This window comes from Pterocles gutturalis, unplaced genomic scaffold (genome assembly GCF_000699245.1).
Source record: "Pterocles gutturalis isolate BGI_N339 unplaced genomic scaffold, ASM69924v1 scaffold12638, whole genome shotgun sequence".
In the NCBI taxonomy this organism is placed as follows: Eukaryota; Metazoa; Chordata; class Aves; order Pterocliformes; family Pteroclidae; genus Pterocles; species Pterocles gutturalis.
Window position 1 is genome coordinate 55558 of NW_010123181.1, and position 12510 is coordinate 68067.

The window sequence follows — 12510 nt, forward strand, 5'->3', positions numbered from 1 at the left end:
AACTAGTCTCGTACAGACCATTGTACAGCTGTACTACTAATAGTTACATGCAAAAGAGAAAAATCCTCTCTCTGTAGGGTGATATTAGCACACTGAGGCCAGCAAGCCTGTGGGCAGAGATAAATGCTGGAGTACAGCTAGGATGTCACTTGAGGACACAAGCTGAGAGACTTAGACATGCAGAAAAATTCAGACAATATTTACTGCAGAATTAAATAACCTGTTCTAGAACTATTTCAGTATCCCTAAATGCACATTCACTACCACACTTGCTCAGATAAACATGGGGGCTCGCTTTGAAATGAAATAAACATCAGTTCACTACTGGAAATAACAGGAAAAATGTCTTTAGTGTTGTTCCTTAAATATTTTTTAAGGACAGTTGGCAGAAGAGAGAGAACTCCTTGAACACTTTCCCCTTTGCTAAATAAAAGTCTTCTGAAAGCCACAACAGCTCCTGTAACTTTAAACCTGGGCTGAGATCATAATTTTACTACTGACCAAACAGAGTGCAGAGGGCGGGCCTGGCTCTTCTTTGAGGACCACCTTAGGCATGCTCCCACCCCCTGGCTAAAGAAAATAATGCCAACTCCACGCAGTTTTCTTTAGCTGCATAGTTATCATCTGGGAAAACCTTCCCTCTTTGGGCTGCAGCAGTTAAAGGAATATTTGGAATACCAAAGTATTTTTTTTGCAGTGATTTCTTTGCGATCTCCATTCTCCCCTGCCTCTGAAAATATTAATCAGAATTTGAATCCATCTGGTATCAGGATTGGAAAGCTATTCACTAAGCAGATCAAAGATGTTTATTAAAGTTCAATTCTTCATCTTCGTTCTAGGGAGCGTGCCTTTCATAGCACTCGCTGAAGAAGGTAAGAAGAAACTTCAGTTAAAATTATTTCCATTCATTTCCTGTAATTTAACAGTTTGTGTGCTTACTCATAGGCAATAGTTGCAGTCCTGTTTATAAAACTCTTTTGATTCCTTAAGCTATTTATTACTGGGCATCTACTATGGCTGTAATCAGGGAAAACATGTCAAAAGATTTCAGATGGGTTGAGTTACGCTCTACGAGAAAAATCTTCTGTGTGTCTGTGTGAGGGAAGGAGAACAGTGCAAGCAGTCAGGGAAGGCATTACATCCACAGCCCTTGGAAATGCCTTCGGTTCCACTGTAGTACAGGCAAAGGAGACCACAAGCAATAATTTTGTTGTAACTGTCATTTAGGTGGTAAAACTCTCTATGAAAGTAACTTATAAATCTTTCCATTCAAGAGTTTAGCTTCTGTACTTTGAGGCCTTAGAGCAGCTTAGAGTTTGAGCCCTGCACAGGGCTTTGCTCAGACTAACTCGGCCATAAGCAATATGTGGAAGTAAGGGAATCTGAGCCAGGAAGAATTATTACCTAAAACAGATTTGAGAAGTGTTCTGTATCTACTCAGAAAAAGTGTATTTGGCAAGCCATTTCTTTTGAATTTTATAAGAAAACCACAAAATATAGGTAAAACAGATTATTCTTTTCACAGCTGAAGGAGAAGTCTGATCTATTAACATTAAATCAGAATTATCCTGATTAGCACTTGATTCCAGGAACATCACACTCAAATTCCGTCTCTCTGGGTAGGACTTGACTCATTATGAATGAATTGGCCAGCAGGCACTGTGCGTATGATGCATGCACAAACAGAAAGTATACCTGTAGCAGTGAAATACAGCTACCGTTGCTACAGAACACGTTCCAAGTACTAGTGCTCTGAAAACAATAACCTAGAACTCAACTTACTAGCCCTGCAAGGCATACTTGTCTGTCTTGGATTTGGGGACCCTACCTAAAAACATATGACCTGATTTTGGCCTGGTGACAGTATCATTCTGCTGGAAATAGGAGCTGTATCAATATACAGTGTGTGTGGATGTTGGCTTGAAACTTCTAATGGGAATTCCTGGTGTTCTGTATGTCAGAATCAGAGGCTGAAAGTTTGAAGTTATGCTTCAAATTTTCACATAAAATCTAAAACCAACAGATAGTAGGCAAGTCCCAAATATTGCTTTTAGGCTTTCTCCAGGATAAGCACTTACAGTTCACCCACCTAGTTTATCCTTAAAAAGCATCAATAGCAAACGCAACAAAGTTCAGAGCCATTAGAAATGAGGCAAAACCACCACGATTTTATAGAATTACCTTAAGCAATTTGTAGGATACCAGAATTACATTTAAAACATTTTCATCTAAAGGCTTTTGGGGAATTTTTAAGCATACTTTCTCCCAACTCTGACAAAGGAGTCCATCAACAATCAGGTTGAAACCCTGAAGACTGACTGATTAGTGGATACATTTTTGTCCTTTTGTGATCCTGTTCAGTATATAAAAACGCAGGCAAAGCTTAACACACAGGATCAGACCAAATGAGTCGAAATGGATATTGGCCTAAAATTTTTCTGGGCACAGCATTAATCAAACAATTAAAAGCACAAGCATTCAAATTAATGCTTTACAGAGGCAATACATTTCTTAATTTGAAACCTCTCCAATGGTACAAGCATCATTGCAGAGAACATAACTATTGGCTGTCACATAACATGAACAAAAGTGAACATGGTTGTTAGACAAGTTACCACATGTCACTGGAGCTGTATCAACTGTCCACATGCCTGATCTTACCTAGAGGCAAATACAAGATTATACCTCCTTATGCAAGCCTCAAAATTAAACAGGTTTATACTCGGTCATGTTACTTTACATTTGTTTTGGACTAAAGAACATGGACAGGAGAATTCTCATAATAAATGTTTATAAAATAAGAAAGGAAATCAAAGTTTACAGTCAACCATGAAAGACTAAAAAGTTTGTTTTTCAAAACTGTAATAAACAGAATTGACAACATCACAGTAAAGGATTTTTAATCAAAAGTATCTTGATTTACTCAAACTCTTTAGTTTTACTACTGAACTGGCAACAGTCAGGCAATTCTAAACTCTTCTGAAAATCAAATTCTGTAACTGCCAGTAGCAAATAAAATGAACAACCAAAATGAAGTCACATGTGACTGCAAAGAGGAGCCACTCTTCTACTAAATAAGCACAACAAAACCTCTAACTTGGCTGCATCATGAATGAAAAGTGGACTTGCATGTGTCCCCATATACGCCTCTTGTAAACTACATTAACACAATATGAATCTAGCTCTACATGTCTCATACTCAAAACTCAATTATCAGAAAGAGGACACTAGGTCTGCAAATTAGTGAGCCTGTATTTTGCAGTGTCTTAGTAAAAGACCAGCAGAGAACAGAGAAAATTTGCTTTCTCCACTGGGAAAGCAGAGAGGCTTGCCCCTCTGTATTGAAGAAGTTAGGTTTTGAATCTGTATAACTTTACAAGCCCAGGCCATCGTTTATGTAATGAAAGGTCCACTTGTGAGCTTTTAACTCAGGCTGCACTGTGAAAACTGGACACAGAGAAGACAGATTTTCAGCTCCTGGATTTCAGTGGTTTCCAGGGATCCCATGCACCATTTACCCCAGATCTAGTACTTGTAAATCATCTGCAAAAATAACTATCTGAGAACTTAGAGAGACAGAAGAGCATTTTAGTAGATAATGACAAAACCAGGAAAGGAAAGATAGCCCACAGCATGCAAGCTGTTGGGCTCAGAGCAGAGCATGCAGCCTTTCCTCTTTGTGTCATTTGAGGCAAGCCCTACATGCATGCGCACCACAGAAATGACTACTGTTCACCCAGCTCTAACATATGGTCTGTCTCAGTTGCAAGTTTGTTTTGTTGGTTTGTTTGCTTTTTGTCTGGATGTGGTCAGGGACTAGAGGATGGAACCCAAATCCTGCCAGGTCCTACTATTCACTGATCCCAGATCCACGCTGCAGACAGGCAGCCTCTGAAGGGGCCTCCTCCGATGAGTGTGTGGACATGCCATACCTCAGCTTGAAATAACGCGGCAAAGCCCACACAGCTGTGTGGTGCACAACTTGCTACACAACATTTCAGAAATAGATGTAGGATTGGGAGTATAAGTATGTTGGGATGTTCTAAAGAGAAACAAATGAGAAAATACACAAATTTACTATTGATTTCCAACTCACTGTCTCAGAAGCCTGGCCAAAGACTCTCAAAGGAAACAGACATTGATGCTGTGCATATTCTCACATTGCTTTATGATTTCCTTGTGTTTTTCCATCTTTATTTGTTGATTGCAAATACTATAACATCCAGCATAAATTGCACCAGAATAATCCTTTGTGAGGACACAACTCTGCTGTGTACCATCTCAGGCAATCATTTACTCTTAGGAGTGCCTGAGTAGTATATGAGCTGCTATTAAATCTGCAAAGGGGACAATTCCAAACACATTAAAATGCTTTTATGACTATGAACCCCATCCAAATATTAGCTAGGTTGTTATTAGTTAGTAAGGAAGTCAGACTAAACATATTTGAATGGATCTTGCTTGCTGTGTGGCAATACAAAGCAGCTAGCCAACCATCATTGTGTGAACAAAATTAAAGCCTAACCAGTTTTCAGTTAAGAGCTTAGCATAAATGTTTCAAACAAATGAGTTCAGAAGTCATTGTGCAAACAGTTCTGCTGGCAGATGCAAGGGGTTAGTAACCTTCATCAAGGCTGCTGTGAAAGGGCATATGGCTGCAGCCTCAGAGTTTTGGGAAGGAAGTGATTCAGGGAAAAGATTAGTTTATTACTGTATTAGAGGCAATTAATTAATTTCATCTGCATTTACATATCCCAGTATTTGTACACAGACTGTCTGCTTTCTGCTGCACACCCTGTAAAGTTTGCTGATCCATTATACAAAATTTTGTACTTTTCTCCTTGTCTTAGCTCCAACGCTCACTCCTTGTCAGCCATGCAGTGATAAACACGGTACTGTAATGCTGCAGTTTTAGGTGCCACTTACAAAATGATGCAAAAGAGACTTATACACTGATCACAAATCCAATCTTGTTACCCCATCAAATTGCTACTGCTCAGAGAAAACAAAGAAATTGCTACTAAGACTGCAAACAGTTGCTATAGGGCCATAAGGCAGCAAGTATCAGTAAGAAAGTGGTTTTATCCCACATTTATGGGATAGCAAATCTGAGGTTATCAGACAAGAAATTACAGATTGACACAGCAACACTATTAAAAGCATAAACTTAGAAGACTCATCTCTAGTTCTGAAAGGTTTTTTTTTAAAAGAATTTCCCATAATGGAGATAAGTAGTATCTTCCTAATGCCCACAGCTCTGTGGCCAATTTTTTATGCATAAGAGAAAGCTTAGTAAGTTACCACATCTTCCTCTTGTGGCTTTGTTTCATAACTTTGGTTGTGGGTCATATACATATACAAAGCACTCGAGGAGAAGTTTTCTCTATATCTGCCCAGGAAAAATATTTTTTTGTTTTGCTTTTCTGTGGGTATCCTATATATGGGCAATATAGAATATTTTAACATTCAGAAGACAGACATGTGATTTACTTCGGAAGCAGTCGAGCAGTTCTTTGCCACTTGGCACCGTAGATTTAAACTCTGGCCTCATCCCTTTGGCTAAGCCAGCCGCAGCAATAGAAACCATCTGTGGTAGGGTGTGGTGACCAAAGGAAATGTTTCTGACAATTCAGCAAAATACTGTCATCGTGAGCTACACAGAATACCTGAACAAAGTCAGTCATACTCTAAATAAGGCTGAACTAAATCCCTCCTTGTGCATCATGACCATTTTTCAACTGGCAGATACTTCCTAAAGGTCATGGTATTTTGTCATCCAGCTTCCTTCATTATATAAAGCAAAGCTGTCACTCTTTGTATAAAGAAACTGCAGGAAGCACTTCAGGCTTTAGACAGACTGTACATACTTTCCCCTGAACAACAAAAAGTCTAGACACTTAAACACATGCCAGGACATTTCTTTATCATGGCATGATAAATTAGTCCAATTTCCAAAAAGAATTAACAGAAAATGTCAATCCTGGGGTCCCAAACAGGCTAAGGATACTCCAGACGTCATGAATTTTGCAGGAGAGACAGGTACAAATGGGAATTTCAGTTCTCCTTAAGAAACACCCTTGCCTTTCTAAAGTCTGAAAATTTTAACTGTCCAAAACCTCAAAATCCAGAAGGCGAACCCCAGAGTCCATAATATTATATTCTTAAAAACCTCAAATTCTCAAAGCCCCCAAAAATTTGTAGCCTGTATTTGGCAGTGTTGAACTATTTCACAAAAAAAAAAGATACTTTTTTTTAAATATCTGAAAATGCTTAAGCAGAAAAATGGAAAACTACTTTCAGAAAAAAAGGTGATGAGGTAGGTTTTGGATCTGACTGTGGAATACATTTAAATTGAGGATGAAGCAAAATAACAGACAAAAATATTGTCTGTTGAGACATTAGGAATTCAAAAGGCAGATACCTTATCAAATGACAATTTTTTGTTAAACTTCCACCACTATAAATAAGTTTCCGCTGAACTACAGCTGAGCAAGATTCCAATAATGAGATACTGACTTTAAGACTCACTTTGCTCACAATGAAGTTAAGGTCTGTGAGCGAAGAATTCTTCCTCAGAAAGGGAATTCCCGTATCAGGACATAAATGCTGAGTAAAATACGGTCAAAACAGGATGGCTAACACACACGTACATATAGAGTCCTTCAAACAACACCACTCGCTCTGTAACAGTTCAGGAAGCAGACACTGAAAAACATCAGTCAGCTCCAGAGAGTTAGCTCAGTAATATCTCAAACAGAAGAGTGGTATCTCCCAAGTGACCTGGCCCACTAAATTCCTTCCCTTGCTGTTCTAGAGAAGCATTGCACAAAGCACAGCTGGATAGGTTACAATATAAGATACAGATAAAAACAAACTTGAATTTTAAGATCAAAGCTTTTGTTTGACAGTTAACCTGCTAGTTAATTTTTTGAGGTTGTTATAAGTAACTGAAGCTGCTTTTCTTTTTTTAAATAGGCGCAGAGGAGCAGTAAGCAATAAAGATCATTCAGGTCTTGCTAGAGGGAATCCTTTAAGGTCACCATTTTTACCTACTGGTCTCTTAGAGCAGAGATAAAAACTCATTCTATTTTGAGGGCTTCCTATTCCAAGGACTAAGCTAAAATGCAGGCTTACAACTGCCTTTGCCCACTAGTGTCTGGGTTTATTCAGACTGCCAGGAAAGAAACAAGATCCTACAACATTTTTCATCTTCAGAAGTATCTTTGTTGGTTTTGCAGATACCTGAAAGAAATGCTAATGAACAACAGTTTTACAACTCACTCTCCTTTCCAACACAACCACTGTGCTTTGAAAGCAACCCTAAGAGGTTTTTCTAGTAAACTGTCACTCCATGCATAACAATGAGCAGTGAGATCATCTTCCCATAAGTGGGTCATGGGATGTTTTCAAAGCAGTATTAAACTTTTAAAGACATCACATTTTCTCCTGGTGTGAGAAGTTGCAGCCTGACAGCAGCTGGGGACTTTGAACTGAAATGCACCCAGCTGGAACTTTGGCAGAAAGAGATGCAATGATTAATTCACATCTGCAGCAGCGTAGAGCTGCAAACAGAAGAGGCCACAGCACTAGCTGGAGGCAATCGTAGCACTGCAAGGCGCTGTTTTTATTTACAGCCTCCTCTAAGATACTATTAAGAACATATGCAGAAGCAGTACTTAACCCTATGGCTCTGCTACTTTTGGCCCACATCAGAGGACACTAACAGATGACTAAAGCACACACACCCTTACATCCTATTTACATTCTCTTTGATGTCAGTGGTATATAAGCCTTGTACTGGGTACAGAGATAGAAGTTTCAAGTCCAATAGCTACTATTAATTTCATTTTTTTACTTTATTGTGCCTTTCTCTGATGAGAATTGTGTAGTATCAAATATTCCTTCCTACAAATGCAGTACACTGATAGCAGATTACCTCCCAGTCTTTCTTTTGGTAATAGTTCAGTAGTGTCTGCTCAGCTGCCACTCAGACCACCTCCAGTGTCTGTCCAGAAAAACAAACCTGCAGATATAGTCCAGGGACTATTCTCCAGCACATACAGGACCTCAGCTTGAATGCAGTATTATGTGGATTGGATCGGGCTGGGACAAACATTCACACTGACAAAAATCAGACTGAAATGCAAGTTCTAGAAAGTTAACAGGGGAGCCATATTATTCTAGTTTCCCTTTACGGCTAAGGAAAGGCAGCACTATCAAGGATGACACAAATCTCAGGCGAGCTAAATTATCTTCTAGAAGTATTTATCTTTCCGTACAGACTATGAAAGAAGATAAGGGCAAGCAGACACCTTATTTAGTCACCTTTAATAAGAACCTAAAATTAGGCAAGATTAATCTGGGCCACCTCCTTTTGCCAATCACTGTACACAGAGGGCAAATGCACTGAAACAGATTTTCTACATGTTGTTCATTGCCAAGAACCTGCAATAACATTATCACACAAAGAATAATTACTTCTTGTTTCTTTGTGACATTCATAATTCTCTACACATGTGTTCTGTGCCAGTTTCCTTTCCTGCCTTCACTATCAGGTAATTCTTTAGCTGAAAGCTACTGTCATGCCAGGAGTATAAGCAGCTTCTCCAAATAAGCAGCTTGTTGTTAACATGCAAAACTTATTTCACTTTCTACTTGGGGTTTTTCCTCTGGTAATTGGTTTTCTCCATCTGCGCTTATTTTGCAACTAGTAAATAAAGGATGTTTTTTTCAGTTCTGACTGGTATTACAAGGTAAACTGATCCATACACAATTGATGTTGAGCTCTATTGCTATTTCTTTCTTTACACTTAACATTTACATAGCATAGTCCCAATATTGTAATTTAAAGACATTACTTTATAAGCAGAGAACATGTGACTACCAAGTAAAATCCTAACTCATTTTCTAAAATTTTATTCAGCAAGCTCAGTTCTAGAAGGAGAAGAAAGTGCAACAATTGATTTCAGAGACAGAAATGACACAGAATTTGTAGAATTTCCAACCCTGGTGAGTATCATTCTATAGAAAGGTTCCTTTAGGTTACCCTGATTTCATATTCCTGGTATTGTCTTGTGGCTTAGATTTTGAATAATTATAAATTATAAAGAAAAAGCTTGAGTTCTAACATAAAAAGGCCTAACACCAATGTTTTTGCTTCACAAGCAACAAGGTTGAAGGTGACAAAGTTGAAAATGTTTTTGGCAGTTCTGTGCTGCAAAAAGCATTTAACCTTCTTATTCACTGCCATTTGCCTCTTCTAATTCAATATTCCTCCATTAGCTTCAGTGAAACCAAACTGAAACAAGTGTAAAAAAAAAAGACCAATTAAAAAAGGCAGGTCTGCTATATTCTGCAGTCCTCTCCTATACCTTTTGCAATCCTACTGAGAGGTCATCCAACCTAGAAAGCCTCCAGCTGGGAAGACAAATCACCTTACACTAGGGTTTTTTTTGTCGCTGCACACAAGGTGACAGGTATCTATAAAAGCATCCACAGGGCACCTGACAGACCAAGAAATTCAAATGCTTATTTCATAAACATAGACTGAATGTACTGAGGTTTTCTTTTCCATCTTTCTCCCCCCCAAATTTTTTTAGTTGCCCACAAGACTACACAGTGTAACAAATCTTTTGCAGTTTGGAGAACTGATGACCACAGAAAGTGCATTTGCCCCAGCTGAAGACAGTGAGAATTCCACTGGTTATGAAGCCAACACAAAAACTGTTGATGGTAAAAAAACTTTAACTTCTATTTTTACATCAAAGTTTACTGCCATCTACTAAACAACATCTGGAAAATTCAAATACCAAGTTTATGGTGCTCTCAAAGGTAGCATTGTTGATTTCTGAAAGGGAAAAGCAAGATTTCTAAAATGTATATTATTTACTATTTCTGCCCTAAGCAGCCTAAATCAATTACTTCTAGAAACAGCTGTGAGTAAACACTTCTCTTTCTTTGGCTAGCATCTTTTTGAAGCTTCCATGTTCTACAGCCGTTTCATATCCCTCAATAGATCAGATACATTTATTTAAAATTTGTACATGCTTTTGTCTCCTTTCCCAGCTCTTTGCAATCTTTCTCTCAAGCTTTTCATTTGCTCACTTCCTATCAAAAGAACAACCTTAATACACAGCTCTCAAACCATTGTGATATAGCTGATAAAAGTTTTCCTTGGATATAGCATTATAAATTGTGATGCAAAAATCTATACAAAGAGTAATTAAGTAATTGTTTTCTTTCTGGTTTTACAGGTGGACTGAGCAGGGAACCAGAAAAAACTGAAAAAGGTATTAAACAGAAGAATTGCTTATAAAGACAAGGGAGAACGTCACTGCTGGGCAGTACCATTCTAGAAGCTGTGCCCATGCTATTCTTAAATAAAAGTTTGAGGAGCCATGACCTGCTCCCTGACCAGCCTCTTTGGGTTCACCAGATTACTGTCTCTGTAGCCACATCTATATGGAGCCCTCCAGCCCAAAGGCGCAGGCCTGAAGGCTACAAATAGGCCTGCTGAGCTTGCCAAACCTACCTCAGAGTTCCCAAGATAAGGACATTTTCCCCAGGGAGTGGGATGCAGCAGAACCATGTCAGTTCTATCAGCAGCATCTTGGTCTCCATGAGAAACATGCTAACATTCTCAATTTCCTCTTGCAGGTGGTCTGGAAACAATTGCACTGGTGGGAATAATTATTGGAATCATAGTTGGAGTTGGAATCCTTGCAGGAATAATAATTGCTGTTGTAAGGAAGATGTCAGGCAGGTACTCGTAAGTAAACTGCTAATCAGGCTTTTCAAACAAGCATCATCCTCTGAGCAAGGTCACAGGGATTCCTTTGGAAATTTCTAATGCTTCTGTTTTGACAAAATAACTTATTTTCATGTTATACAGTGCCTGTTGAATCAGCAAGAGCTGCCAATGTGATGTGGGTGATTTAAGCCCCTTCATGTGCTTCAGATAGTGCATGCATGCTGTTATAATATTCATCAGGTGCATGGGGTTTGTATTACTGTACTGCACAGGGGTAAAATTCCCCACATAGTATGACAGGACCAACTCCTGAAGTGCTGATCATGTGTGAACCCTGACAAGTCACTTATCTTCTTACTCCGGACATTTGTGCATGCTCTTTTCGTACCAACAAGATTCACTGGTGCCAGGCAAATCTAAAGTGCTTTAGAAACTCCACGCTACATTTAACAAATACTATTCACCCAGCATTAGGAGAAAGCAAAATATGAACTGGAAGGAGAAGGAGAGGGAGGAAAAAAGACCATGTAACTAACACATTTGAGTAACTATAAACAATAAAATGTGTGTTTTTTTATTTTGCAGGCCCTGAAAATAGTTGAAATGTGCAACCATGCCATTCTACGCCAGAAAACACAAGTGCTTCTTATTTTGTAAGAACGAAAGACTATTCCTGTATTGGTGTGAGAAGATGATCCATGGAAGATATGGTTGAAGAATTCCAGATCTATGGGGATCCCACACAACTCCAAGGACTTCTCTTCCCTCTCCTGTCCCCACCCTTCCCCCCCCCCAGACTATGGAGTATGGAATATTTAATAGGATTTTTTACTAACCAGGAGCTTACTAGAAGAAAGAAAAAGATTATGCAAGTAAGAAAAAAACAGCAGCAATGAGATTTACATCTGAGATGTGATTTGCAGGTAATATATGCTAGCTTGATTTTTAAATGCTACCAAAGATTACTTCACATTATATTTTATGCATTTCTTTAAAAAAAAAAATACATCCAGAATCTTTTAAGTCTTTTTGGCTGGTTAAATGCTTGTGGTATGTTTATCTACCAAATGATGTATCAAAAAGGAAGAATTAGCTTCAGAGAGAATCAATTATTTACATGTTTAGAAAATATTAGAAGCTAAATTCTTTCCCCTATTGATACAGATTTTCTGCTCTCAATACGTATGGTATTATGTGGCAAAATATGGTAGGCCCAGCTGGAACTGACCTACTAGCTGAAAGCTTGCTCATCTGACTTTTGTACCAGGAATTTCCTGTCTTCTCTTGCTGCAGAGACAGGCAGGGATAGAAATAGACATCCTGAGTCAAAGGGTGCTTGGAAAATACCCAGTTTTGATGGGTAACTTTAACCAGTAACTCAGCACACTTTAGAGCTGACATGTAGAAGCTTTTGAATTAGTGTATACATTTCTTTGTAACTGTCTCATTTTTTAACTGTACAGTTGGCTTGTTGATAACGTGTGCATCACTAGATCAGAATATGTTATGTGTAACATCTTTGAACCTTGCAGCTTTTCTATGACATTTACTGCAGCAGTACACAAATGCACAGAGTTCAGAGGCTTTCTATGTCAAGTGGATGCAATGCATCACATTTGGTGATAATCCATGTGGTCAATAATGGTTAAACATGTCAACTTCTCTAGATACGCTTTTCTGTTTCTTTCATGTGCCATGAGCTATCATATCAATCTGAGCTTTGGAAATAAAAATTATAATGTAAATTGTCTTATTTTACA

At 38.5% G+C, this 12510-nt stretch overlaps 1 protein-coding gene across 1 annotated transcript; it reads left to right on the forward strand.

The window, feature by feature from the left end:
- The first annotated feature begins 802 nt into the window (after positions 1-802).
- PDPN (podoplanin) lies at positions 803-10772 on the forward strand. The gene is made up of 5 exons (XM_010077809.1): positions 803-872; positions 8924-9009; positions 9600-9732; positions 10254-10289; positions 10657-10772. Exons 1-5 carry the CDS (start codon positions 803-805, stop codon positions 10770-10772), a joined length of 441 nt encoding a protein of 146 aa, XP_010076111.1.
- Positions 10773-12510: the final 1738 nt, after the last annotated feature.

Coding starts and splice junctions, on each gene's coding strand:
- PDPN (XM_010077809.1), top strand. CDS start 803: ATGTTTATTAAAGTTCAATTCTTCATCTTCGTTCTAGGGAGCGTGCCT. Junction 9,010..9,599: donor TTGTAGAATTTCCAACCCTG/GTGAGTATCATT, acceptor AAATTTTTTTAG/TTGCCCACAAGACTACACAG. Junction 9,733..10,253: donor CAACACAAAAACTGTTGATG/GTAAAAAAACTT, acceptor CTGGTTTTACAG/GTGGACTGAGCAGGGAACCA.